Source organism: Pseudopodoces humilis, chromosome 8 (assembly GCF_049639895.1).
Source record: "Pseudopodoces humilis isolate 2021_Gansu_Grassland_sample_001 chromosome 8, ASM4963989v1, whole genome shotgun sequence".
Lineage (NCBI taxonomy): Eukaryota > Metazoa > Chordata > Aves > Passeriformes > Paridae > Pseudopodoces > Pseudopodoces humilis.
The window spans coordinates 5,200,737-5,225,084 of NC_142207.1; the positions used below are offsets into that span (position 1 = coordinate 5,200,737).

The 24,348-nt window shown below is 38.8% G+C and overlaps 1 protein-coding gene across 1 annotated transcript in view; it reads left to right on the forward strand.

The window, feature by feature from the left end:
- Window positions 1–24,348, forward strand: part of LOC102112104 (von Willebrand factor D and EGF domain-containing protein-like) — a 130,264-nt gene that overhangs the window by 62,162 nt on the left and 43,754 nt on the right. The window contains exons 15-20 of the mRNA XM_088058618.1: window positions 1,584–1,698; window positions 3,610–3,860; window positions 5,089–5,308; window positions 9,826–9,963; window positions 11,860–11,966; window positions 13,451–13,603. Of these exons, the coding sequence (XP_087914744.1) occupies window positions 1,584–1,698; window positions 3,610–3,860; window positions 5,089–5,308; window positions 9,826–9,963; window positions 11,860–11,966; window positions 13,451–13,603 (984 nt within the window). The remainder of the gene's footprint in view (window positions 1–1,583; window positions 1,699–3,609; window positions 3,861–5,088; window positions 5,309–9,825; window positions 9,964–11,859; window positions 11,967–13,450; window positions 13,604–24,348) is intronic.

The window sequence follows — 24,348 nt, forward strand, 5'->3', positions numbered from 1 at the left end:
GTTTCAGATTAAAATAATCGTGACGGAATCATTTCACTTAAAACTAAGGTGAGGGATTTTTGTCAAAGGCTTTCCTTATTCTTATGTTTTTGAAACTCAGAAATGTATATGGTCTCTCAATATGGTGTTCTCTTAGGGATCATAGCAATTTCCATTCTAGGATGCTTCAAGGGAATATTTGAACCAGGCTTTCAATCGCATCAGACCACAGTCTAATTACTCCTTCTACATTACTCTGCAACACCTAAATTGTTTTCAGAGAAGGTGTTTCAATTAGGGGACATTTTATATCAGCCCATTTCACATTCTGTGTTCTTTTATGGAGCCCTTTCTGTACCAAACTGTACCACATCAGAAAAAAAAATAAAAGCATCTTTCTTTTTTTTTTTTTTTCATCAGAGCATCAAGCTCTTGAAAACAACAATGTAATAAAATCTAATTAACATCCAGGTTTTAAAGCTGGAGGTCTGTCATGTTCTATCATGTCGTGGTCATTATGAGAATGCTTTTTGTTTCTCTACCTTACCCATTACCCTAAAGTGGTATTATTTAAAATATTGACTAATGCAGTTTGCAAAAGAAGTTTGGGACACCAGTAAAGCAGTAGACAGAAAACACAGGGTCAGTAGCAATATCAGTCTCAGAAAAATAAAGGAAGGAAAACGAAAAATGTGTTTGGTATCTCATCTATCCCACTGTCCCACTGTGGCAAGGACATCCTCCTTGTTCCCAGAAGTATTCCATGTTTTTCTGGGAATCTGCATGGTCAGATAAAGTCCCACCTGCCTGTGTAGCTCAACACTGTCTACAAGGCCTAACTCCTCTTCCCATGGGACAGATCGTTAGCTCCAGCTGTTAATTATGTCCCTGTGTTCCCTTCTTACATAACCCAAGTGCCTTCAGCCCACTTGGGACCCACACACTCCCAGCTGGGAGAGGAGCAGGTCAGCCCAAGGCTGCTGTGCCCACAGAACATCACCTCACAAATGAGAGGGATGAACATTTTGGGATGTCCTGCTCCACCCCTGGATGTGCTCAGCTCTTCTCGACAGCTCCCTCGTGAAGCCTAAATTCTAATGCACTTCTTTATTCTGCTTTTATAGTGTTGCTCTTGCAAATGTTCATGAAGAGTGGGATTCCAGTATTTTGAATTAAGCTTTTGTCTAGTCTTGGTTTTGTGAGTCTCGTGGAGCTCACTTTCATGGATTCCTGATGCTCATATTGACAGTCACAGCTGGGAATGGTGACCACATACACCACATGAGTGTGACAATGGGAAAATAGTCACATTCTGTTGCATCCATCATCCATCTATGACAAAGCAACACCCCATTGCCTAAGCTAAAACATTCAAAGCTAAAAGGATCCCAAGCTGAAACTGGAAAACTTCCACAGTTTCCTCACTGTAAGCAGAAAGCACCAACATTTAAATTGCTGCTTTTTCAAGGGACAAGTGAATTTCTGCTTATATCCAGAAATTATTAATTGCTAATTTCTTACGTTTCTTATTCTTTTTTTTTTTTTTTTTCATTTCCTTCACCTCCCACCAATTTTTATTCCTATTTGTTTTCTTTTTTTTGCAGGAAAATACATGCAATATAGATGGACTTTGCTATGGTGAAGGAGAGTCAAGCCCTACAAGCCCCTGTCTTCTCTGTGAACCTGACATTTCTAAGTTCACCTGGTCTGTTAATGAAAGTAAGACAGGGGATTATTTTCTAGAATTTAGAAGCACTTACCTGGGAATTTATGGCTCACTTTATTAAATATATCCTTCCTCCACTCAGCTAACCTGAATCTATCCTGGGCAGTGCACATAGACTGTTTGCAGTGGGAATAATTGGGTACAGCAGAAATGCAGACTCCACTGCATGCACTGTACATCTTGTTCTCCCTGAAACCTGATAAATGCATTGTGAAATTTATAAAGCAAGAACTGGTTTGGGAACTCTGAAACATATCATGGTTCACTTTTAAATTATGTCAAAATTTAAAAATATTTAGAAGAAAGGGTTTGTCAGACCTGTTTTCAAAAGTGTGAAAACTTCTTTAAAAGTTCTGCAGTGATAGGGAGAGTGTATATATATTTACTGTATGGCAAGCAGATCTCTGTAGGATTAGAAGCACTCCTCCACAGACTCCTTTCAGAACATCTGATTTTATGTTATTTTGTGCCTACCCCTTCCACTTACCATCCATTCAGTTAACACCTTTGTGTTTATCCATAAATGCATAGCCTGCATCAATATTTCATTGATTACTTTGGGCACAACTTTTATGGGCTCCATGGCTTTAGTGTTTGGGAAATAAAAGGTAAATGAATAGATGGAAGCTTTCAACAGTTATGCCAGGACAATCTGCTGGACAAGCATTTTAGAAAGCTCTCATAGCACAGCAGCAATAAAGGAGACACATATTTAAATAATTGCATCATCTAAGCCGTGCTATGGAAAGCAAAGTTGGATAAAAATTATATGCACCACAAAAAAAACCCTAATGATTTCCCATGAGCATAATGCAAGGAGTCCTTATGAGAACACGTATATAGTTCATAGTGTTATAGCACGGCTCAAAATTAATCCTTGGTATTAGAAATGTGCTTTAAGTTAAACATAACTGTGGTCAAATTACATTGTGAGAAGATTCCTTTAAATATCAATACCTGTCAATTTGCTCTACTGGCTGAAAAGGAAAGATGCCTTGAGCCTAAGGAGGCTTAAGACATGAAGATGAAATTCCTGGCCCTGAAAAGAGCTGCTGTCACCTCAGGGTACTCATCTGATCTTACTTCTCCTTGGTTTCTAATTATAAAATGTAATCATTTTCTCTGCCTTGTCCTCTTTACCTATGTACATTGAAAGTATCTTCAGGTAGCATTTATCTTCTGCTGATGAATAGCCTTGTAAAATTAGGGGTTTTTATCTTCATTAAGGAAATACTGAATGTAAACAGCAACCCTAGAAATAACAGTGCCAAAGGTGACATGATACACACCACTGTCACTGGGGATGGACAGTCTCAGCATCACTGATGTATCTCTGCTGGCACTGAAAAGACCTTTGTTCCTGATAAATGTCCAACTGAATTCACTGAAACTGCTCGTTTAATTACTCCTCATGGGTAAAGGCAGGAGAGCCTACTCAATGGAGGAGTTACAATTTATTTTTCCTTCTGCGTTGCCCACCCAATTCATTTGGCATTCAGCATTTGAGATTTATTTTGCTTATGTTTAAATGGATGCCTGGTAGGTAGATTATATATGTAAGTATAAGAAATATAGCTAATTACAGTTCTAGGAAGAATCAGGACTAGGGGAAGGTTATAGAAATCATATATTATTTACTCCTATATATCAGATAGCACATCAAAATTAACCAAAGTGCAGGATGGGACAAAAATTCAGCATAGGGCACAAAAAAAGGGGGAGGAAAAAGGTGTTATTTTGGTAAAGCTATTTGCTGCCTCTACACCCAAATCCCGTCCTTCATTAGCCTTTAGGTATGGTCTGTATGTTTTCTTTGAGAGCATTCCTTCAAAGACCCACTCTGAGAATCTTTATGTGGGAGAAACCAGAGTTTATGTAATCATGGTTTCATTTTTGCTGTTTAGACAACCTGCCTCCTGTGTTCCAGGCCCCCTCCAGCCAGCTGCTGACATTTATTGGTGAGAATTTTGTTTACCAGCTAATAGCAATGGATCCAGAAGGGTCAGCTGTGCTATTCATCTTGGAGGCTGGGCCACGGGATGCCAGGCTCTCTCCTGCTGGCCTTCTCCTTTGGAAAGTTGATTCAGAAGAAACACAGACGTTTGAATTCACTGTGTCAGATGAGTGCAATGCACAGAGCAGATACTCTATTGAGGTAAGGGAAAGAATACTTTAAAGGAAAAACAAAACAAACCTGTTTGTCATGTCAACGCAATTGTGCAATTGTCATCATTGCTAATAATTTGTTACTGTCTTGAAAAACAAGGCTTCAGCTATTTCCTCATAAGCGTATAATATCCAGCGCAGAAATAATGATCAACTAATGGAATAAATATCTCTGAGAACATAGAAACTATATATACAGGGAAGAAGAGAGAGTGCTATTGATTGCTGTTTGAAAGAACATTCTTGCAGAGCCTTTTAATGGTTCATTAATCTGCTTTAAAATTCACATTCTGCATCTGGATTGCACAAAAAAAGCATATAACATAAAAGACCAGGCTTTAGCTATAAAAGGGAGATTATAACTCATTCTCAATGATATTTTTAGAGGGTGTCTTGCTCTTATGTCATTACTCCACAATCTAAGTTTCTTGGCAGAGCTTGTGCATGGCTTTGTCTTTATTGTATAGGCTAACATTAATCCTCTGATCGGATGAGCTAATAAAGCAGGATGCAGACTCTTGACATAAGAACAGTTTTGTGAAGAAAAGATTTTTATTCCTAGAGATTCCTATTTTTACTCATTCAAACCACAGAATACCAATCTGCTGAACCCACACAGCAGAGGGGAAACTGGAGCCTAGATATGGCTTTAATGGAAATATTTCAAACTAGACCCGTGTTATCTGGGGGAGATAATGCAGAGCTTTGAATCTGTAGAAATGCAGCTCTTGTACATACGTAAAATACAACCATGGATCTCCCTTCCCTGAAGAGAGAGACCAGATAAGGAATGCCACAGTCATGTTCCTGCCTGGGAGCCATTTGTAATGTGAAAGAGAAAGGTGGGAAGGCAGGCAAAGAGAAAAGATTTTTCCTTTCTTCTTTGAAGAATAAGGAACAAATTCTGCCTTCAGATACGATGTGAAATCTGCTGTTATAGCAAATAAGGTTGGGTTTTTTTCCTTATAAGAAGTCAGAATGTGCCCCTAAATGATGAAAAAAGAAATCCCTTTGAAATCAGGCTCTCAGTCAAATAAATAAGTACAGTGAGCATAAGACCATCTATCTAGACAAAGGAAATTGGTTAGAAATAAGTTTCCATAATACTGGATAACATGTTTGTAGTGCAAATCTCTCCTTTCCTAAAGGGTAACAACATACCTCCCAGCCATGATTACTCATAGGAATCTTACCACAATTCCCTTTGCCTTCCCCAGGTTGGAGTGAAGCCCTGCAGCTGCCTCAATGGTGGCACATGTGTCACCAATATCAAATACCCTCCAGGCCTTGGTGAATACCTGTGCTTGTGTCCAAATGGATTTGATGGAGAATTCTGCCAGGAAGACATCAGGGACTGCAAATCAAACCCCTGTGGCAGTGGAACCTGTGTGGACAGCGTGGAGAGCTACTCTTGTAAATGCCCCGCTGGTTTGGGAGGTAACACCTCTTTGTTTGCATCTCTGGTTTAACCACAGATGCATTGAGCTACAGGATTTTTTAAGCACAACATCTGCCAAATGGACTGCAAACATAATCCTGCCCTTCTGCTGCCATGGCTTAGCTTTAGACATGGAGAGATGATCTCTCTATCTAATGATAAGGAAAAATGAGCTAAAGCTCTGTTGTCCTGAAATGATTGCTCAAGGAGGATGTGAACCTTCCAAATCTCTGTTGCTTCCTGCTCATTTCCCATGGATTTGTCCATCCATGAGATGATCTAGGAGAAGACTGAGCGGAAGAGAGAAAAGGCAAAGATGCAGGGCCCTTTTGCACTCTACAGAATTTCACTTAATTAAGCTGAGGAAAGAACTAGGATTAAATGAGGTTTCCTAGGTCTAGGAAGAAGTAGATATGGAAAACATGAAAAAATAAATGGTCCTTTAGTCCTGCTTGAAGCTTCATTAAATTTAAGCATTAGAAAGTCACAAGCCCAGTGAGTTGTCAGATACGATGATGGAACAAAATCTAACCCTTGAAACTCTTCAAGGCTGGTGCCCTGGTTTCAAAATTCTATCCAAGCCAAAACCAGAAGAGCTGGCCAAAATGGGATTTTAATTAAAGGAAGAAGATGATCACTTAACCCCCTGCTCTGTATTTTTGAGACCCGTAAGGTTGGCTGCTGCAGGTGTTAGAGATTTGAAAAACAAAGTAGAACATCAAATGCACATCATTATGACTGCTAATTGTGCATATATACAGAAAACCCCTAATTTTTAAACAAAAGCAGTGAACGGATTTTACTCAGTGGGCAAGGTACCCTTCCTGCCTGTCAGCAGCTTGTGAAACCCTTATTGCTTTGGTCATGTGGGACTGCAAGCCCAGATTTCATTCCTATAAAATTCCAGCAGAAATGAAAAATAAAAATCTTTCAGAAGTCCATAAAAAGGGCCTAAAAGATCTGTGACACCTAATCTGTGTTGACTCTGGGTAATGCTACCTAATGGCCAAAGCCTGCTGCTGTCCAAAGACTACACCACCAGAGACCCCACTGAGACAAGAACACACAAGCCTAAGCATGGAGAATAAAGTCCTTACACAGAACTTTGATCAAAATATAAAAATCCCTAAGCCAACCAAACATACGTAGAATGTCTTTAATCCCCTGGAAAGAACATTCCTATGAGCACAGGAGAAATTGGGAACTTTTTATGGTGAAATTTATGGAGATATACAATGAGAAATGTTTTGATTGCCTGTAAGGAGTTGGATTAAATTAATAAAAATCTATATAATTCCATGAGTTAATAACTTCAGTGGACCTGCTGACTAGAGAGATAAAGGGCATACAGCACCTTGATGGCCAGAGAAAAAAAAGGTTTTCCTGCACCTTTAGTTCTTGCAAGATAAATTACAGTGCAAGAGTTTTGCTGTTCTCCTCTGTTTTTCCAAAAATGCCAAAACAAAAGAAACAAAAGAAAATAAAATAAGGTATGATTGAGTGAAAAAAGAATACATCTCAAAGTTTTAATAGCAGGTGAAAAATTATAAACAAGTGGAGCTGCAAGCCAGCTGGGAAGCAGATGATTTTACTTTAGGGCAGGTTTGGTGACAACAATAAAAGCTCATTCTTGATGCTATGTTTATGTCTCAATTCCCCAGAAAACCATCAATAATCTAATGAGAAGGCAATGCTATGCATTTCAAGTGACAGCACCACTTCACCATCAAATCTTTACAAATGACAGCAAACAGGCAACAGAAACAAGAACTCGTGAGAGGTTCCCAAACACCCCTGCAAGGGAAGCAGCAGCTCAGGTGCATCAGTGTGAGGGTAAAATATAAGAATGGGAATGAGGCAGGGAGAAAAGCCAGTAGAAAATCTGAGAGAAGGCTGATTCCAGGATTGTTACTGGATCTCTGAGTGTTCAAAGCTCGTTCATTTTTCATCTGCATTGTCAACAAAATAACACAGATCCATGCTGTTTATTATTTTGGCCACAGAAAGCAAGAACACCACTTGAGAACAGAAATCCTTGAAAACTATCCCAATCACAAAATCATTATTTCTTTCCCCATATACCTGTACAAAGTTAGGGATGGAATGGGAAGCAAGATGGAACAATAATTTAATTTTATATTTCAGGAAACTGAAGAAACTCCCAGGATTTGTTAGTGGTTCCTAATCACCATAGAGACCCTAAGTGGGATTTTTCTGTTCCTTTAGAGCCAACTTAATGTGAACACAGTCAAAAAAAATCTTTCTTTGCATCTGTAGGTGGTCAGCTCCTATTGAGGCATGAAAGGACTTTATTTTCTCAAACAACTTCCCATGCAGGGATGGAGAAATATAGCTGGCACATAAACAAGGTTCAGCCTTGGAACTTGATGAACTTCTATTCCTATTATTTTTATTTGCACTGTAGCAGTGCCAAGACAGTTGAGTCTCCCCTGTGCTACTGTGCACAGGAGGTCATGTAAACAGAATAATTGACACTTCTTGATGCAGACAGCTTTCTGTCCATTTCTGCTTCTTCTTCAGCATCATTCAGCCAAGTTTGCAAACATTTCTACTTGGATTCATCAGGATTGTCATTATGCCAAAATTGGTCAGACACTGTTTAAAATAAAATCTCTGTGTGAAAAGCAGTGCTTGCATAGTTTCACCTTAACATCACAAAAATCAGCCAAGTGGCTGAATTTTATCTTGTTACTTATGGTGTTCCTTTGATTTCTGTAATGCCCTTGTCTCAAGATTTGAAAGACAGCCCTTTGCAGTGAAAATAGAGTATTTAAAGGTGAGAATGAGAGGGACCAAGGGAGAAGTGACTGTTGTTACTGAAACTGGGAACTTTGATCCAACATCGTCTATGGTGGCATGTTACATGTCTTTGTATGATACTCAGAGAAAGAAATTACTAATCCAATCAGAGGGTTACTTATTCAGTATTTTCCATGTGATGTCTAATAATTTCCCAATGCATGACCAGAAATCAGCATCAGAGGAAAGCAGTCTGATGCCAGGAATGTGATAATTGAATAATGAAATATAAACAGCCAAGATTTAATGAGGGAAGGAAAAAGTTAAGCCTAGCCTTGCAACACTGTGTGATGTCCAGTTTCAATAAATGAAGCAAGAAGCAAGAAAACCATAACAAATTAGCTCGAGATGGCGCAGGAAAAAGGATGTGGCTTTCATGTTGCTGTTCTTTTTTTCCTCAAGAAGAAGCAGGCATGGGAAGGTGATGTCACTGGCTTTTTAGGCAGCTCAATCTATAGAGAGATTTCAGTTTGAGTTTTCTACATTGAGATGCTGTTTTAACTTGAAAGGACTAGTGAAAGCTGTCTGCAATGTTGAAGCAATGAGAGATTATGTTGTAGGAGATGAATAACAACGCTGTTTTTATCATCCTGTAATTAATTCTTCTGTGAAAATTTTATTTTTTGAAGGAAAAAAAGATTTCTTTATCCTTAGACCTTTTGTCACAATAAAGCTGGATATCTGACATGGATCAAACCTTTCTGTACCTGGTACTATGTCTTGAGGCATGCCCCTGGATTCTCCAGAAGCTGTCCCAATCTCCTTGTATATTCCTACAGGGAGAAAGGGGATGCCTCAATGAAAGTGGTCTGGGCTAGTTTGTGACTGCCCTCAGGGCTGTACATCCTGGGACCAGCAGTAGCCAAGTTTGCCCAAGTGCACAGAGACAGCAGAACCTGAAGCCTGGAGGAGTTTTAAACAACATTATATTTGATTACTCTTCCTCATTGCTGTTCAGATAGTGATTTTATCTTTTGGGTCACCCTCCCCTAGAGGTATTCATTAAATCACTCAGAGTTGTGAATTTGAATATCAGTTAAGGGATATTTAAGGGGTCTAAAATCAGCAATAGTCAAGAGAGATTGTTTTGGATTCAGATCCTGTGGCAATCTATCCACCAGTATTGTGGCTCAGTGACATTTTCTGAAGTTTTCAAATGTTGATTTCAAATAGAAAAACTTGGGTTGTTTTTAAAAATCTGATAATGTTGTAAGGTTTACCTTCAACCAGACTCTGAAAGGCTGGTTCACAGATATGCAAGGTCCACATAGAAACAGAAAGTGCAATAGAGGTCAGTACATGGCTCCTCATACCCTAAAGCCAAAATGGTGAAATTCATGGGGTTCTTCAGTACATGACAAAGATCTCACATTAAGAAGACAACAAAAACAGCAGCAAAGATGTGAAATGAAGGGGCAATATTAATTTCATTTATGTGCATTTTTATTTAACATGCACAGCTTTCCATGAGGAGTAGTCCCAAATTCATCACTTCTGGAGCCAATAACGACAGTAATAAACAGTGTGATAAAGGCAGGATGAAGTGAGACAGTGGGGAATTTGGCTGGAACATGAGTGACATTCCCTGTAATGAGTGTGCAGCTGAGAAGTGAGCCTTTGTCTGCTTCAACATTCGAGCTGAACTATAAACAGGGAACCTTTCCTGATTATTAACTTCCCCTTTGCTTTGCCACAGGGTTTACTTGTCAGGAAGACAAGAATGAATGTGAAGAGAGTCCTTGTTTTCCTGGAGTGTCTTGTTTCAACACCTTTGGATCTTATGCATGTGGAATTTGCCCCACTGGGATGGAAGGAAATGGTAAAACTTGCAAATGTAAGTGTTTTACATGATTTATTTTAATAGATGGGAAGGAATGGGTTCAATTCTACTACTATAATCTCTAATTGAGTATTTTGGCACTCATTTCAAGTACAGACCCTTGAATGTACAAAACAGACCATTGTCATGTTATATTAATGGGGATATATGCAAATTGCTCTACTATTTTTCATTTCGGTAGAGAACGAACACCACAGCATACAAAAAAGTACTTTACTGATAGATCATTTGCCAAGGGACACTCTGCACATTCTCCACTATTTCACTCCTAAATATACACCCAGGAGTGAGTATTTGGGGAGCACCTCCAGGGCCGATTTTTGCTTTGGGTGACAGCCGGTAGGAGAGTAAGAGAAAAGTCAATGTGCTAATCCTTTCCATTCTTTCACCACTTTCCAAGGTGTGCTCTCATTACAGGACACAGCCCAGAGATGCTTGGCATGAAGTCATTCCTCAGATCCCAGCTAGAAGAAAAGGGTCATGAACAGTTTTAGATCTGCTCAATATTTGCTTTTAGAGCCACAGACTCTTTATGGGGGAGCCTACGGTGACTTTGCACTCGGAGACCTTCCCAGTGCACTTGGCGTGACTCACACACACTCTGCTTCTTTCAGTCACATAGACAAAAGCATTCTCCAAAACTATTTCTATTTTTAACCAGAAGGAGATAAATAACACCTGAAGACATTTTCACTTGTTTGCTGGTATTTCCAAAGAAATCCAAGAATTGAAAAATACAGATATTTACTGTGCAGCCATTAACATTTCCTCATATTGATTACAGAAAGGAAAAATAAAAATACCCATTGTAAACAGACTGAGTAGTAGCTGCAGGACCCTGGCACAAGCAACACTGCCTTTGCCAGATTTGCCAAACATCTGTAGATAAAGTTTTCTGTGTTGTATCATTTGGCCACATTGGTTATTTCAAAGTGCTTTTGCATCTGTTTCACAAATGAATATTTTAGTGGTTAATTTGATCCAGGAAGGAAGAATATAGCAAATAAATTGCTTTTGAAAAATATTACATTTCTTGCTTTGGAATTTTTTAATTACAGAAAAAGAAAAAAATCTGTTTCTGAAATGCACATTTATTAGAAAGAATAAACCCAAGGGCTTATTTGTTCCCCTAGGATAGGATAAAAATCATTATTTTTAGCTCTGATTCAGAGACTCAACATTTCTGCCCATAACTCCCTTGCTTAAATGAGTATAATGGGAAGGAGGGAAGGTGAGCTCAAGTAGTTCTATAGCTCCTAAATTGAACAAAAGCTCATTGCATTGTTTAATATATATAGAGTCAGAGTTTCAGGCTCTGTTAAGAGCAGAGAATATTCAAGAGACCCAAGGCAATCATTTTTTAGTTTGCAGTACTATCCACGTAGACTCTACCCCTAATTCATTACCTTAAAATTATGCAGAAAATCACATTTTTCAGAGTTTCCTCCCTGCATCCACATGCATTTTAACAGGTATTTCAACACACACAAAGCTGGCAGCTGAACTGACTGAACAAACACACTCACCAGAGTTTCAGAGAGGAGAGGCTTTCAAGGAGAGGCAAAACTCAGAGCACAGCTCCCAGGGTGAGGTGTAGCATCCCCATCCAAGGAGCAGTGCTGTCAAACACTGCTTGACCTGAGGCTTTCCAAGTGCCCTGAGCCCAGTGAAAAATCACAGTGCATATTAAGACTCCCAGACAAGCAAAATTCAGAAAGCTTGCGCATAATAATCTTTTCTATACTTGGTTGAAGCTTTGCTTTATCTGCTTGTTGGCTTCCAGAGTAAACTTGTGCCAGGTTACCTGATTTGTTGTTGCTGTGGTTTTTTATCATCAATCACAGCTCAGCTCTAACACCGTGTTTCTTGTCTCTGTGATATTTTCCACAGCTGTGCTTGCTGCTGACGTTACAGAAGCTTTAAGCAATGGCAAAGGTGAATTGAACAGGACTAAGGTTAAGCAGCCACTGCAATCCTTAGAGGCAAAGGATTCTCCTGTAATTAAGAATTTTAACATAAGTGATAGACATGGTAGGTATACAAGGATATGAAATCTTTTTCATTTGAGGCAGTTTATGTATTCAGAAATCATTAATTTTAACACCTTAACAGTAAATACAAACTAGCTGTTTATAACACTAGAAAATTTGAGTTAGAAAAAAACCACTCAAAACATCAGATTGTTGCTGAACAATTTGACATGGAAGGGAGGCATTACAACAGTAACAGTCAGAGTGGTCAGGCTTAATTAGAAATCACACCACTTCTGAGGCAGGGCAAAACCACTCCAAATTGTTGTGATCAATGGAGAGCAAGATGATAAAAGTGGCAGCTTATGCCAGCTTGCCATGATCAAGTGATGCTGGTGTTTTATTTCAGTATTTAATGGGCAGCCACGGAATTGTTACTGAGTTTTAAGCACAAGTGAAGATCAGCTCGAGGAATGAACTTGTCTGGGGCAGCACCTTTTCCCAGAGATGCAGCACTCTCTGACACGGCTGTGCACCTGCACAGTGCTTGTGCTGGTCGTGCTCTAATGAGTGTTGCATTTTTAATTGCTTTTCCAGTGAAAGCAGGCAGCAAAAATTGAGATTGGTCATATCTGTTGTACAAAAACATATGTAAAATAAAGGGTTTTCTTTTTCTTACCCTCTTTTTTTATTTTTTTTTTTAATATGTGTACCAGGCCAGCCAACCCCTAAGCAGAACTTTCCTCTTGCAGGTATCCTGTATCATGATACTGTAGGTAAAGTGCAAGAATAATGCAGAAAATACTTGAGAATCATGATGGAGACCTCACTGGAGGCAATTAAAAAAAGATCTACAATCATCATTAAGATTGTATTCATCATCTGTTCTCTGTCTTGGCACTATGAAATACTTCACAGGCAGTTCATATACACTTGCTATTCAGTGACATCATAAGTGGTAAAATATTATATACTACCAGAGTGGTAAATTTTGCACACAGTCCTAAGATAATTAAAGCAGTTTCCTGTAATACAAGGTTTGACACATTAAGGATGATTTCCAGATCAGTACTTCACAGTGTAACTTCCAAAGTAGGGTATAGGTGCTGTAAGGTTTGATAATTACCTTCCAATTATAAAAGACCAAAAGAACGTCAAATAATACCTTTTCTCACTCAGTTAATCTTTCACTTATGCTGAAAATTACAGTTTCTATATTTTACATGATAAATGCCAAACAATTTCGAGTAATAAACTTGAAAACATGTAATTAGAGGACTAATAAATCTTGCTTTAATGAGAAACAGCTGTTCTGTTACACTGTGCCTACAGGACATTCTCATGTTTGGCTCAAGGTTTGGGAACACTTTGCATTAATTAGATTTTAAAAGAATAAAAGCAGTTATAAAGCTTTAGCTGAGCTCAGGCAGTCACTGCTAAATTTTAGATATGAGCTTCAGCTGAGAAATTATTAATAAGATGCTTGAACTGGCTTGTTTTTGGCCGTGCAGGTGTGTCACACGTCCCCAGCTGTGCCAGGAGGCCGTGTTTCCCCGGAGCGCCGTGCTTTGACCGGAAAGCGCCTTACGTTGGTTACGTCTGCGGCCGCTGTCCAGCAGGGTTTGTCGGAAATGGTCGAGTCTGTACCAAAGTCCCCAGACCAGGTACTTTCTATTTATTTAGAAGTTTAAAAAGGTTTTGCAGAGAAAGGCTGTGAGGCAGTGTGAGCTAGCATGGCGTTACAACACGCTGTCCTCTGGAATGAAATTCTGATGGCTGTGTTCTGTCACTCCCACCTGAGGAGCAGCTGGCAGGACTTATTTCAGGAATACCTGGCTCCATGGGTTGAAATCCAATAGATTAACCACCTCATTTGCTACTGGGGGGAATTCTTCACATCAGGACTTGTTCAAGGGTATGAATCACCACATCTGTACTCCTGCCACAGCACTGGCACAGGAATGCAGGACTCGTTTCCTCCTCAGTAGGATCAGAACTCAATACATGCCAGTATCACCCAGCCCTCCTTCTTTCTTAATTCTTCTGCTGCAAGGCATCTGTTCCACAAGGTGACCGGTGAGGACAATAATAAACAAAGTGTCACACAAGAACAACTGCACCAACAACTGAAGGCAACAGATAATTAAAGAATTTCTATAGTGTTGGTCATAGCCTGAGCAATAATCTTCCTTGGGGAGCTCTGAAAATCAGCTGTTCCCATTAATCTCTGAGGACTGAAGAGAAGGCCTGATTATAAGAGGTCTTCTGCTGTGGTGAAAGAAAAGCTGGGTCCTGACCTCAGGCACAAAGTGGCAATGGCACAGCAACTGCTGTCCTCTGATCCTGCTCTCTCTCAATGATATTCCCATCATTCAATGGATGGTTCTATAGGGACAGTCTGGATGATTGTCCCCTTTTTACTGCACAGACTGCACTGCCAGGAGTATTCATGTTTATTCCTTAATAACAGTAGTTTCCAGGTTAGATTCCTTTAAATCTTTTTCCTAAGTATTCAAGACACAGTGGCTTGAAACCTGTCAAATTGTTGCCTGACCTCCTACACTTGACCAACCCCCCTTCACTTCCCATTCTGTATCCAAATCAATGATCGTTACCTTGGTGTTATATTTTAACACACTATATCAAAGTGGAAGCAATTTTACTGCTTAGTGTAGGTATCATCCAATCTCTTGGAACTATAAATTGATTTTAGCCAGTTCTCAGAATCTAAAGGTCACAAAAATAAACTCAACATTTTTCTCTCCTTAGCAATGAGTATGTACAAAGTATTACTTAGTCTGCCAGCATCACTAAGCCAGCTATTGACTCTTCTATAACTTGGGAAAGCTGTAAAAGTGGTTGAGGAAGAAAAAAAAAATCATTGTGCATATAAATAACTTTTCTGTTATTGCCCAAAGCTGCGCCTTGTCATTAATGGGATAATGGGATACACACTGTGCACCCCAAAAGTCCTTTAAATGCTGCTGAGCAGAACAGACATTCCACAGCTGCAGGTATTGGTACAGTAAATCAGGCACACTTACACTGTGCTTATATAAACATTAACCAATAAATTTGTCTGTGCTCAGGAAAGGGGAGTGCAGAGGAAAGCTGCCATTTGATGTGATTCATACCTGTCATATACAACCCCAGGCAAAGATTTAAGAAATATCCCAGGTATCAGGATCTGAAACAAGTACATGCTTCCTTCAAAAGTGAGCTGTATATCAGAGGCAGGGGGATTGTTTCACATTTTTCTCTTGAATATGCAAACTGAGCCAGGACTTCATGCTGCATATAATGCCAGCTTGAACACTTCAGGAAGGGAATGAAGAGGAATTATTGTTTTTTGTTGCAACAGAACCTTATATTCATTCCTGTGAATTGTATCACAATAGAAGCAATGAGAATCTTGTGCCTCAAGGTTAGATGAGAGCAGTCATTTGTTTTAATACCTAGAAATTAAAGCAATTGTTGCAGCTGTATGAGTGTCCTTAATTATGGCCAAAATGATGGGTTTAACTTTCCTTCCCAAGTGCTTTGCCAGTGGAAGCAGAAGTATTGTATAGCACTGTTGACTAAAAGATACCAGACAAAAAAGGATTGACTTTCAATTATATCTATGTACAGTTGTGGATTATGATTATTGTGAAATCCTCCCTGTTGGAATAATAGCTTCTCTCCCTCGTAACTTATGCCATCAGCCTTCAAATGAAACAGAACAAATCCTTTTCAGCTTGCTACAGTGCTCGTGAAGGTATTGAGATTATGTGCCACTTCTTTCCAACTCTAGTAATTTTAATCTAAAAATACTCCTGCTAATCCCTATTTTGTACTTTTATTGGCTGCTTTTGACATGAGATTATACTTAATTGCAGTGATTTAAGGATTAAAGGATAAGTATTTATTCATACTGAAACCACAAAAATTACCCAAATGCCTTTGTAGGCTGCCGAGGAGAAAAATATTCCGGAAGAAAATTGTTTCTTAAGTCAGTGTTTGATGAGCTGCACCCAAAAAGTCCTTTTTTGATTTATAATCAACAAAGTACCATTTCCTCAGCACTGATATGTGATGGGCATTCATCTGTTGAAGTGCTTGACTTACTGCAAACTATGTAACTCTAAAAATAAGTTTCTGAGCTACATTTATCTGCTTTAAAAATGCAGGGCCTCATTCTGTTCTCACTTACATATTTTACCTGGCCTATATCTGTAGCTTGTACCACTTTAAATCAACCAGACTTGGTTGCAATTTTTCGTGAAGTACATCAGAACAATCTTAAGGAAAAGCCAGAATGGAATTTCACATGTAGAGGGAAATAATTTATTTTTTTAAAAAACATATTCTCCTATCAGAAACAAAAAGCTATTCCTGTCCCTTTCAGACCCATAAAGCAGGTATCCTACATTTATTTAAGAATTTACAAGTGGGGTCAAAAGTCCCTTAAGTCTGCTGGCATTGCAATAAATAGGAAAGCCTAAGGAATTTAAATCTATCCAGGCTTCCCTGGGCACATTTCACTTTTGTATAAAATATCTGTTTCTTTTTTTGCTAGAAGAGGCAGATCCATTAAATCAAACCACCCAGTATCATTGGTCATATTCCTGGCACAAATAAAATGAATATATCCTAATGGGGATGCTGGTGATGTTCCTGCACACAGCAATATCAGCTCTCGTCAGGCGCTCTGGGTATCTCTCCAGCCTGGTTTCATCACTCACAGTCACACAGATACCCATCTGTTTGCACTTTCTTTAGCAGGTTAGAGAGGTTGGTGTCATCACAAAGGATTTATTTTTTAACTATTAGTAAATCAGCAATTTTACTGGACAAAACAGTGCCACATCCATCACCCATAAAGGATTGTTTGTTCAGAGCCAGCTCTTTCTGCCTCTCCTGGTTTAGGCAGCTGAAGATCAAGGGAGAGGGTGATTTTATGATCTCTGTAATCGAGTTCTGCTTTCCCATTCAGAACACCTCTGCAAGATCTCCTGTCATAGCAGTTAATTTGCAGTATTGTAGACATTTGGCACTTGCTATACTTTTGTTATTTGTTATGTTTACGTGCTCTGTGCTTCACACTCCTCCAGTATCTGCCCTGTGCATCTGAATTCACTTTGATTTTACATCAGAGAGACCTCTGTCACCTTCTCATTTGCACCACTGTCAGATCGACATCAGGATGTGGATTTAAAAGGAGAATAAAATGTTTTGAAGTAAAAGAATGTGTGTGTCTTTAAACACATACTGCTCAGTCAAACACCAGAGGAACATATTAACGTTAAGTTTCGCATTCTTAAATTTTAACTTGGAAATCACTTCTGTCATTATTAGCACTCATCATTAATCACTATCCATGAAAAAAAAAAATATCCCCAGTAAGAGCTTTGGTCACTAACCCAAGGTTTCACGTCTGGAGCTAACTGCAGGAGTAGGAACTTCTCACTGAACCAATCAAATGATTTTGTTTCAAGAGACGACTGAAGAATGTAATAGATTCCTTTCATCTTTTATCTAACAGAATTGATGAATTTGCATTAAAGAGATCAAGGCCCAGATTCCAGTCTCACTTAGCCCAGTGTAAATCATGAGTGATTCCACTGAATGAGTAGCATTACCCTAATGGACTGGGCTGAGCACAGTTCCTGGAAGACACAAAAAACCCCTGTTAAGGCAGGCACATCACACACAGGACTTTTAAATATGAGATTTGTGCGTACCAGTAGGTGTAGATAAAAGGCAAGCACTGCTCAGCATTCAGAGAGTGCTTTGCAAAGAGTAACTAACCCATCCTGACATGATTTTATGCAACGAGTTACAAGGCCTACGTGAAGGCAGGGATGTAGGTGCTGCAGCCATGACAAAACAGAAACACTAAACAGTAAACTCTGATTTGCTCTCAGCTCTCAGCTCTCAGCTCTCAGCTCTCAGCTCTCAGCTCTCAGCTCTCAGCTCTCAGCTCTCAGCTCTCAGCTCTCAGCTCTGCCTGTGGGCTCCAAAACTGGGAAGCATTAAATGTCAATGGCTTCCAGCTCCTAGATCTAACTCGGGCCATGGAAACTCTGTCCACAATTTGCTTTTGGAATATGTGGTGGGAGCTGCTTATCCCTTCCATAAACACCATTTCAGTGTTTCTAGCTGGTGTATTTCAGGACAAAATGTACTTTTTTTTTCAGATGGACTAGTTATGATGTAATGATGTCTCCTTCAAGGGATATGTGATGAAATGGCAACTGAAGTGGGGTTAGAAATGCCACACAAAGACATTCCATATAAATTTGGTCTTATGAAAGAGTCAGTTTTGCAAATGGCATACCAGTAATCTTCACATGAGGCCTGGAACAGCCTGGCATTTTGGACATAAGCTCTGACCCTTTCCTGCCCTCTTAGTCTGTAATTGCCACTGGAAATCCACTCCTGTACTTGTCAAGACAGAAAGGGAATCAGAGAGAGTCTTTCTGATGTCTTTCTTCTCCTTAAGGATACCTCATAAAATATTAAGTATTTTCAGAAAAATATCAAGAGACCTGTACAGTATATGCTATGACCCAAACATAACAACCAAAGTAGGCACAGTGGGAAGAATATGTTTAGATAATTTAAAAGATAAATGGTCTCCAGCTTCACTGATCCATACACTCTGTCAATCCAGAACTTGTTAAGTGCTTCCAATACAGATGATATATTTAGGAAATGATGTAGCTCAGCAATAGAAGACCAATGAAGCCCAAGCCATAAAACCACTAGGGAAGAGGACTCAGCTATATGCCATGAATAATATTTACATTCAATCAGAATATCAAGTACAGATTACATTTCTCTCCTACCAAGAATATGCCACCTTTTGCTTAAGCAATCACTGGGCCATCATGACTTTTAAGTGAAAATAACAACTCAGTCTCCAACAAATAATCTATACAGGATAGAGGCTCAGTAGTTTTTTACATTGACAGAGCAGAGCAAGATTATCTTCTCTTAGAATTTCCAGGCTCATTTAATCATCCAGCTATAATAGCACACAGCTTTTAAAGGGAGCCAACCCTGTTTGCACAAATTTGACAAGATTGCTGTTTTGTTAAAGGCACTTAAAGGCCCCTTTAGAACTGGAAGTAACTCAGACTGGACCAATATCATGGCCCCATTAAAGCAACATAAGAGTCTTTCCACTGAGGGATAAAGCAAAGAAGGATTTGAAGAGAAAGGACTTGTAAGCAACACAAAACCCAACATAGTACAGGTAGGGGGTGAAAATAGGTGTGAACTATACAGAACTTTCATGGTCAGAACAAATTTAGGACCAGTTCCTAAACATCTTGCTGGTTTTGAACCAAGGTATATAAAGGTACAGTAGCACCCACTTCACAATATTTTATTGCAGCACCAGGGGATGTCCACTGCCAAGTCATGTGAATTTTGCCCCAAGTATTACACATCACATGAACAGTTTTGGTTCATTCCTGGAGGGATACAGCAGCAGCCTAGAGCTAACACAAGGCAACAAATCCTCTGGGATGGAGGAGAAAATCATTGCCCAAACTGATAATATATTAGATTTAGAATTTCAGAGAATCAGAATAACAATGTTGGAAGGGACCTCAAAAGATATCCAGTCCAACCTTTGTTTTTTCAAAGAGAACTAGCTAAGTTCTTTTGTGACATACCTTCTGAAATCTTACTACTGTAATTCCTTACCTTTTGTTTTCTAAATTGCTAAGAGAATATAGGTACTTGTCAACTCAATTGGTTGAAATTGTGGAGAATTCCATAAAAGCATGATTTCACTGAGAGTATTTATACATGCTTACATGATTTTAAAATAAATTCATTACTGGTTCCCAGTAAGGCATAGTTCATTTTGTGTCTTGGCTTTCATATGTAAAATAACTCAATTTTTATATGTTTACAGTGCAAAACAACATAATTATTGTTTTAGACCATTTATTTCTTGAATTGAGTAAAAGAGGTATTTCAGTAATTTATTCTTTGCTATTTCTTTGCTGAAATACTTTGAAGTATTTCAGCTATTTTTTCTTTGAAGAAATATTATGGCTTTTCTTTTGAAGAAATGAACTTTCTTTATAATCTATTACTACTCTTCTAAAGGATTCTACATAGATATTTCAGAGAATTAGACAGGGATGCTTCAGAAATGATCTGCCTTAATTTAGCCTATTTTGTATATATCTATCAACCTGTTAGTGCCATGAGAGAGTCTCAAGACCCATTAGGGATCATCAGATAAGAACAGAGTTTCTATTAATTTTTCCATCTCTCTCAGTTCTGAGAAGTAAAATATACTGTCAATTCTTGAATAGAAAATATAATTTGGTTCCATGAACTCTATCTTAACACCACCTTTGTAGCTGCTGAAATAATGCAGTTTCAGGCTCCAATAATTGGAGGAGGCAGAACACAAAGAGGAGAGGTAAAAGTTCAGGCCCGAAAGATGGACAAGGGATAATGAAAGGAAGAGTGATAAAGCAGCTATGAGGGGATTAAGTGGGTGATCCAGGGTGTTTTGAAACACAACCACACTTCTCCCTGGCTTCCTGTTTTCTTGGCTGGGTATTCAGAGAAAAGCACAGGAAGAGCACTTCTGAAAACAGCAGCAGAGAAGGGGTATATAAAGATATAAAGATCCAAGGTATATAAAGAGCACGGAAGGAGATCTGGCAACAAAGCAGTGAGAGGAGCACGGCTCCTGTGCGAGGGGTGAGAGCACATCAAACATTTTGAGTTTTTTCCAACCCACAGGAGGGAAGTTTTCAATTAAATCTTGAAATAAACTGGAAGGTAGAAGATGTGTTTGAGAAAACATTGTTTGTAAAAACATAGCAGTTTTATAAACCTCCACAGGCAATAAAAAATAAAAAGATACTGATAAAGGAAATTGTTGGTAGAGAAGGGGAAAAAAAATCTATGTATGGGGAGCATGCTCGTATCTTTGCAATCAGCAATTCTTACACCATTTTAAAAATGCTGTCTCAGGTGACCATGGTGGTAAAATTTGTATTGAAAACATACAGAAAAAAATCACAAAGAAATAAAGAAAACCTCCCAACAAACAGGGTCTGAAAACAAAATGCTCAAAATACATTATTTTCCTCAAAGACCCATTTTTCTGTCATTGTGTTAATCACCTTCCTACGCTTTGCCTATAAATGATGTCGTGTCACAAGAATCTTACTTGGAAAGCAGATCCACATAATAAGAGGAAATGTAATGTATTAGGATAAATTTCATATTTAAAGCTGTTTTTTCATTTTCAGAATTGAGTGTCATTCTAGGACTCCAGCCATGGCCTAATAGTACTCTTATCTACCCAGAAGACTAAAATAGGAGCTGATCATTTAAATCTGTGAGAAATCTGACTTAAATGAATATAAACTAAGGCAGTACTAGTGCCCCAACTCTTTGTTCTTAGTTTTTTTCTGTCATGTAATCTTCATAATTACTCTTTAATTAATCTTCACAACCTCTTTAATTTCATAAAAGGTTTTTTTCTTTCTTAAACTCAAATCACAATGTTTTCTATTGGAAAAGCTTTACAAATAGAAAAATATTCCCTATAAAAAAAGAGCTATACCTTAGCAAAATCTTTCTTAAAATTGTTTTTTATTTGTTCAGTATGAAAGGGACAATCTTTATGTATTTCTTGACGTATAATAGATAAGACTGAAAATTTATCAAGTAGTTGATACTATCATTTGTATGTTCATGAACTGTTTCTTTCCTGGCTAACCATCTCAGAATCCCCATTTTCTTTAAAGAAAGCAGTTAATGAATGGAGATGTAAATTATATTGCTCTAAAATCCTTGAAGCAATGAACTGCACAGTGATGCAAAACTTATAAATTACTTTTAATGTGACATAAGCAAACTCACTACCTCACATTCAGGTAATATTTTCTTGTATACTCACACAGGTTTTCAACATCCCAGAACTGGAAAAGGACCTCCCTGATAGCAGAGTCTAGATCCCCTTGCATTTGTGGGAATCCTTTACTCTGAACACAGAAAGACTCATAAACAAGGTTGAGTGGGTGAGCTGACTGAAGATCCCAGGTTTTCTCCTCCCCAAAAGTGTTGTGTTACAGCAGAATGACTTTGTATTTCATTGACACAAGACAAATTTGCCTTGCAAATTCTGAATGCTGTTAGAGAATTGTGTAGAGAATATGTGCAGCTGCAGCCACATTGGCAAACAGAGTCTGAAGGAGAGGAGTTGTTATAATCAGAAGTGGCTGAGTGATGCAGAGCCCACAGACTATTCCCTGCTGCTCGTGATTTTGGTAGGTGAAGGGGAAGAAAATTGCTCACCAGACAGCAACATCAGCGACACAATCTCATTTTCTATCAGGCTGAAAGAGCTCAGGGACAGTGAACTAGATGTTCACCTTTTAATTTCATCATTAAAGCATGGAGTGAGTAAATTTACCCATCACAGAAGTGGTGGTTTGAGAGCACAAGGACTGAATACTCCTGTACAGATGGGTACAGAGCCGTGTGACTCCTTTGCTCTGTGCTGAGCTGTGTGGATGTGAGGCACACCAGGTTTACATTTGATTTTCCACATTTTTACATTAAATAAAATGATTATTGGGTCAAAAATTTAGCTCCTATCTAAATTTACATTAATATCCCAATCACAATGAGCTTTTGAAATGTTTTTGTTGCTACAAAAATAATCCTGGATATAAGTCTTTGCAAAACATGGGAGGTGAAGCTGTATTTCACTTAAAGGTGGTGAGGAATTCATTCTGGGAGTTACTGCTTGTGATAGTAGGAGAAGGGATATGGTGACTGGGAATTCCACCCAACATCTAATGTGGGGAACTTCTGGATGCTTAACAGGAAGGAAGGGAGAACTGAAACTATATTACTGAATATTTAGGGGAGGGTAGACATTGGGGTATGACTAGACGGCAAAACAAGTGATTAAGGAATTAAACTCACTCTGAGTAGAGAAGAAAGTAATGCCAAAACATAATAATATAAAAGAGGAAACTAAGAACTGATGAAAAAAAGAGAATTTCCCTGGAGCATCCTATTGACAGCTGCTCTTGTTTCCCTTTTCTCACTCAGTAAATACAGAAAAAAAATATTAACATGGAAACATACAGAGGGAAATGGGAATATCCTAACCACTCTGGTAACAAGACTTCTTAGACTAGTGTAATTTTTCTATTCTCTCTTGACATTTTAAATAAGATTTATGTGCTGGTAGATGTTTCAAATTTTAAATGATGACCCACACAGTGTAATATGTCAAAAGAGCATTTCTCTGCCAACACTCTTCTGAATGAGAAATGGGCTGGACAGCAGGTACTACTAAATGTTAATAGCTCTAAAACTACACAAATTGTAAATTTATTGAATTGTGTTAATAATGAATCCTTAAACTGTTCACAGAATTCTGAAGGAGCTGTAACTCGAGCAGAATTAAAGGTGTCCATAATCCTCTGAAGTGAGAGGCAGAAGTGGTCACAGCCAGAGGATTTTGTTAAGGAGAGGGAGACAGTCTCCACTTGAAGAGTAGACTGGTTTGGGACATTTTATTAGATTAAAATAGTGAGAAGCACTTGAGATGACATGGTGATGTTCAAGTCATTACATAAATAAAAAGTTACACTCCTATTTTAAACCCAAAAGTTAAGTCTCTAATAGCTGCAAAGAGAAGCATGGCAATGGAAAGGTGATAAATACTGAGATCTGCAGGCAGCTTAAGCAAGTGTTTGAAGTGTCAGCTGCCAGTTTTGGTCAGGATGGGGCTGTCTCCGAGGCACGTGGCTTGGGAAGAACAGTGTGAAGGTGTGTAGGTCTAACCCCAGCAAAGATGTGGGGGAGCAGCACCAAGGAATAAGCAGCCTGTTCTAGCCAGGGTGTGAAATGTGTGCTGATTCACTGGGAGCAGAAGTAGTTGGGGTCAGAAAAGGACATAACTTCTCTTAATTCCAGTCTGGATCTGGTCTTTTTCTGAAAGACTGTGGATGCAAAAAAAACCTCCAACCAAACAAACCATAAACTGAAAAGAGAAAAATATATTGGACTTCTTTTCTGTTTCAGAATGTTGATATCTCACCCTGGGTTTAAGAGATGTCAAGTACCTTCTCTGTGAATGGCTGTTTTCACCAACTTAAACAGTCATTTTTATTCCCTTTGGAATGATCTCAGCAACACCGTGATGGCACTGGAGAACCAGGGCTGGTTGTGACAGTTCTGATTTGTGAGCTTTGTGTGAAACCCTGGGGAGCCAGAGGCTGGAGCATCACAGGCTGGGGGACACCTGCACCACATGGATGGAAAGTGTCCTGGTGCTGAGCTGGATGAGGGATGTTAAACCTCTGTCTCAGAAATTTGGTCACTGTCACCCCTGCTCCAATCTTCCCCAGACAAGGGACAACAG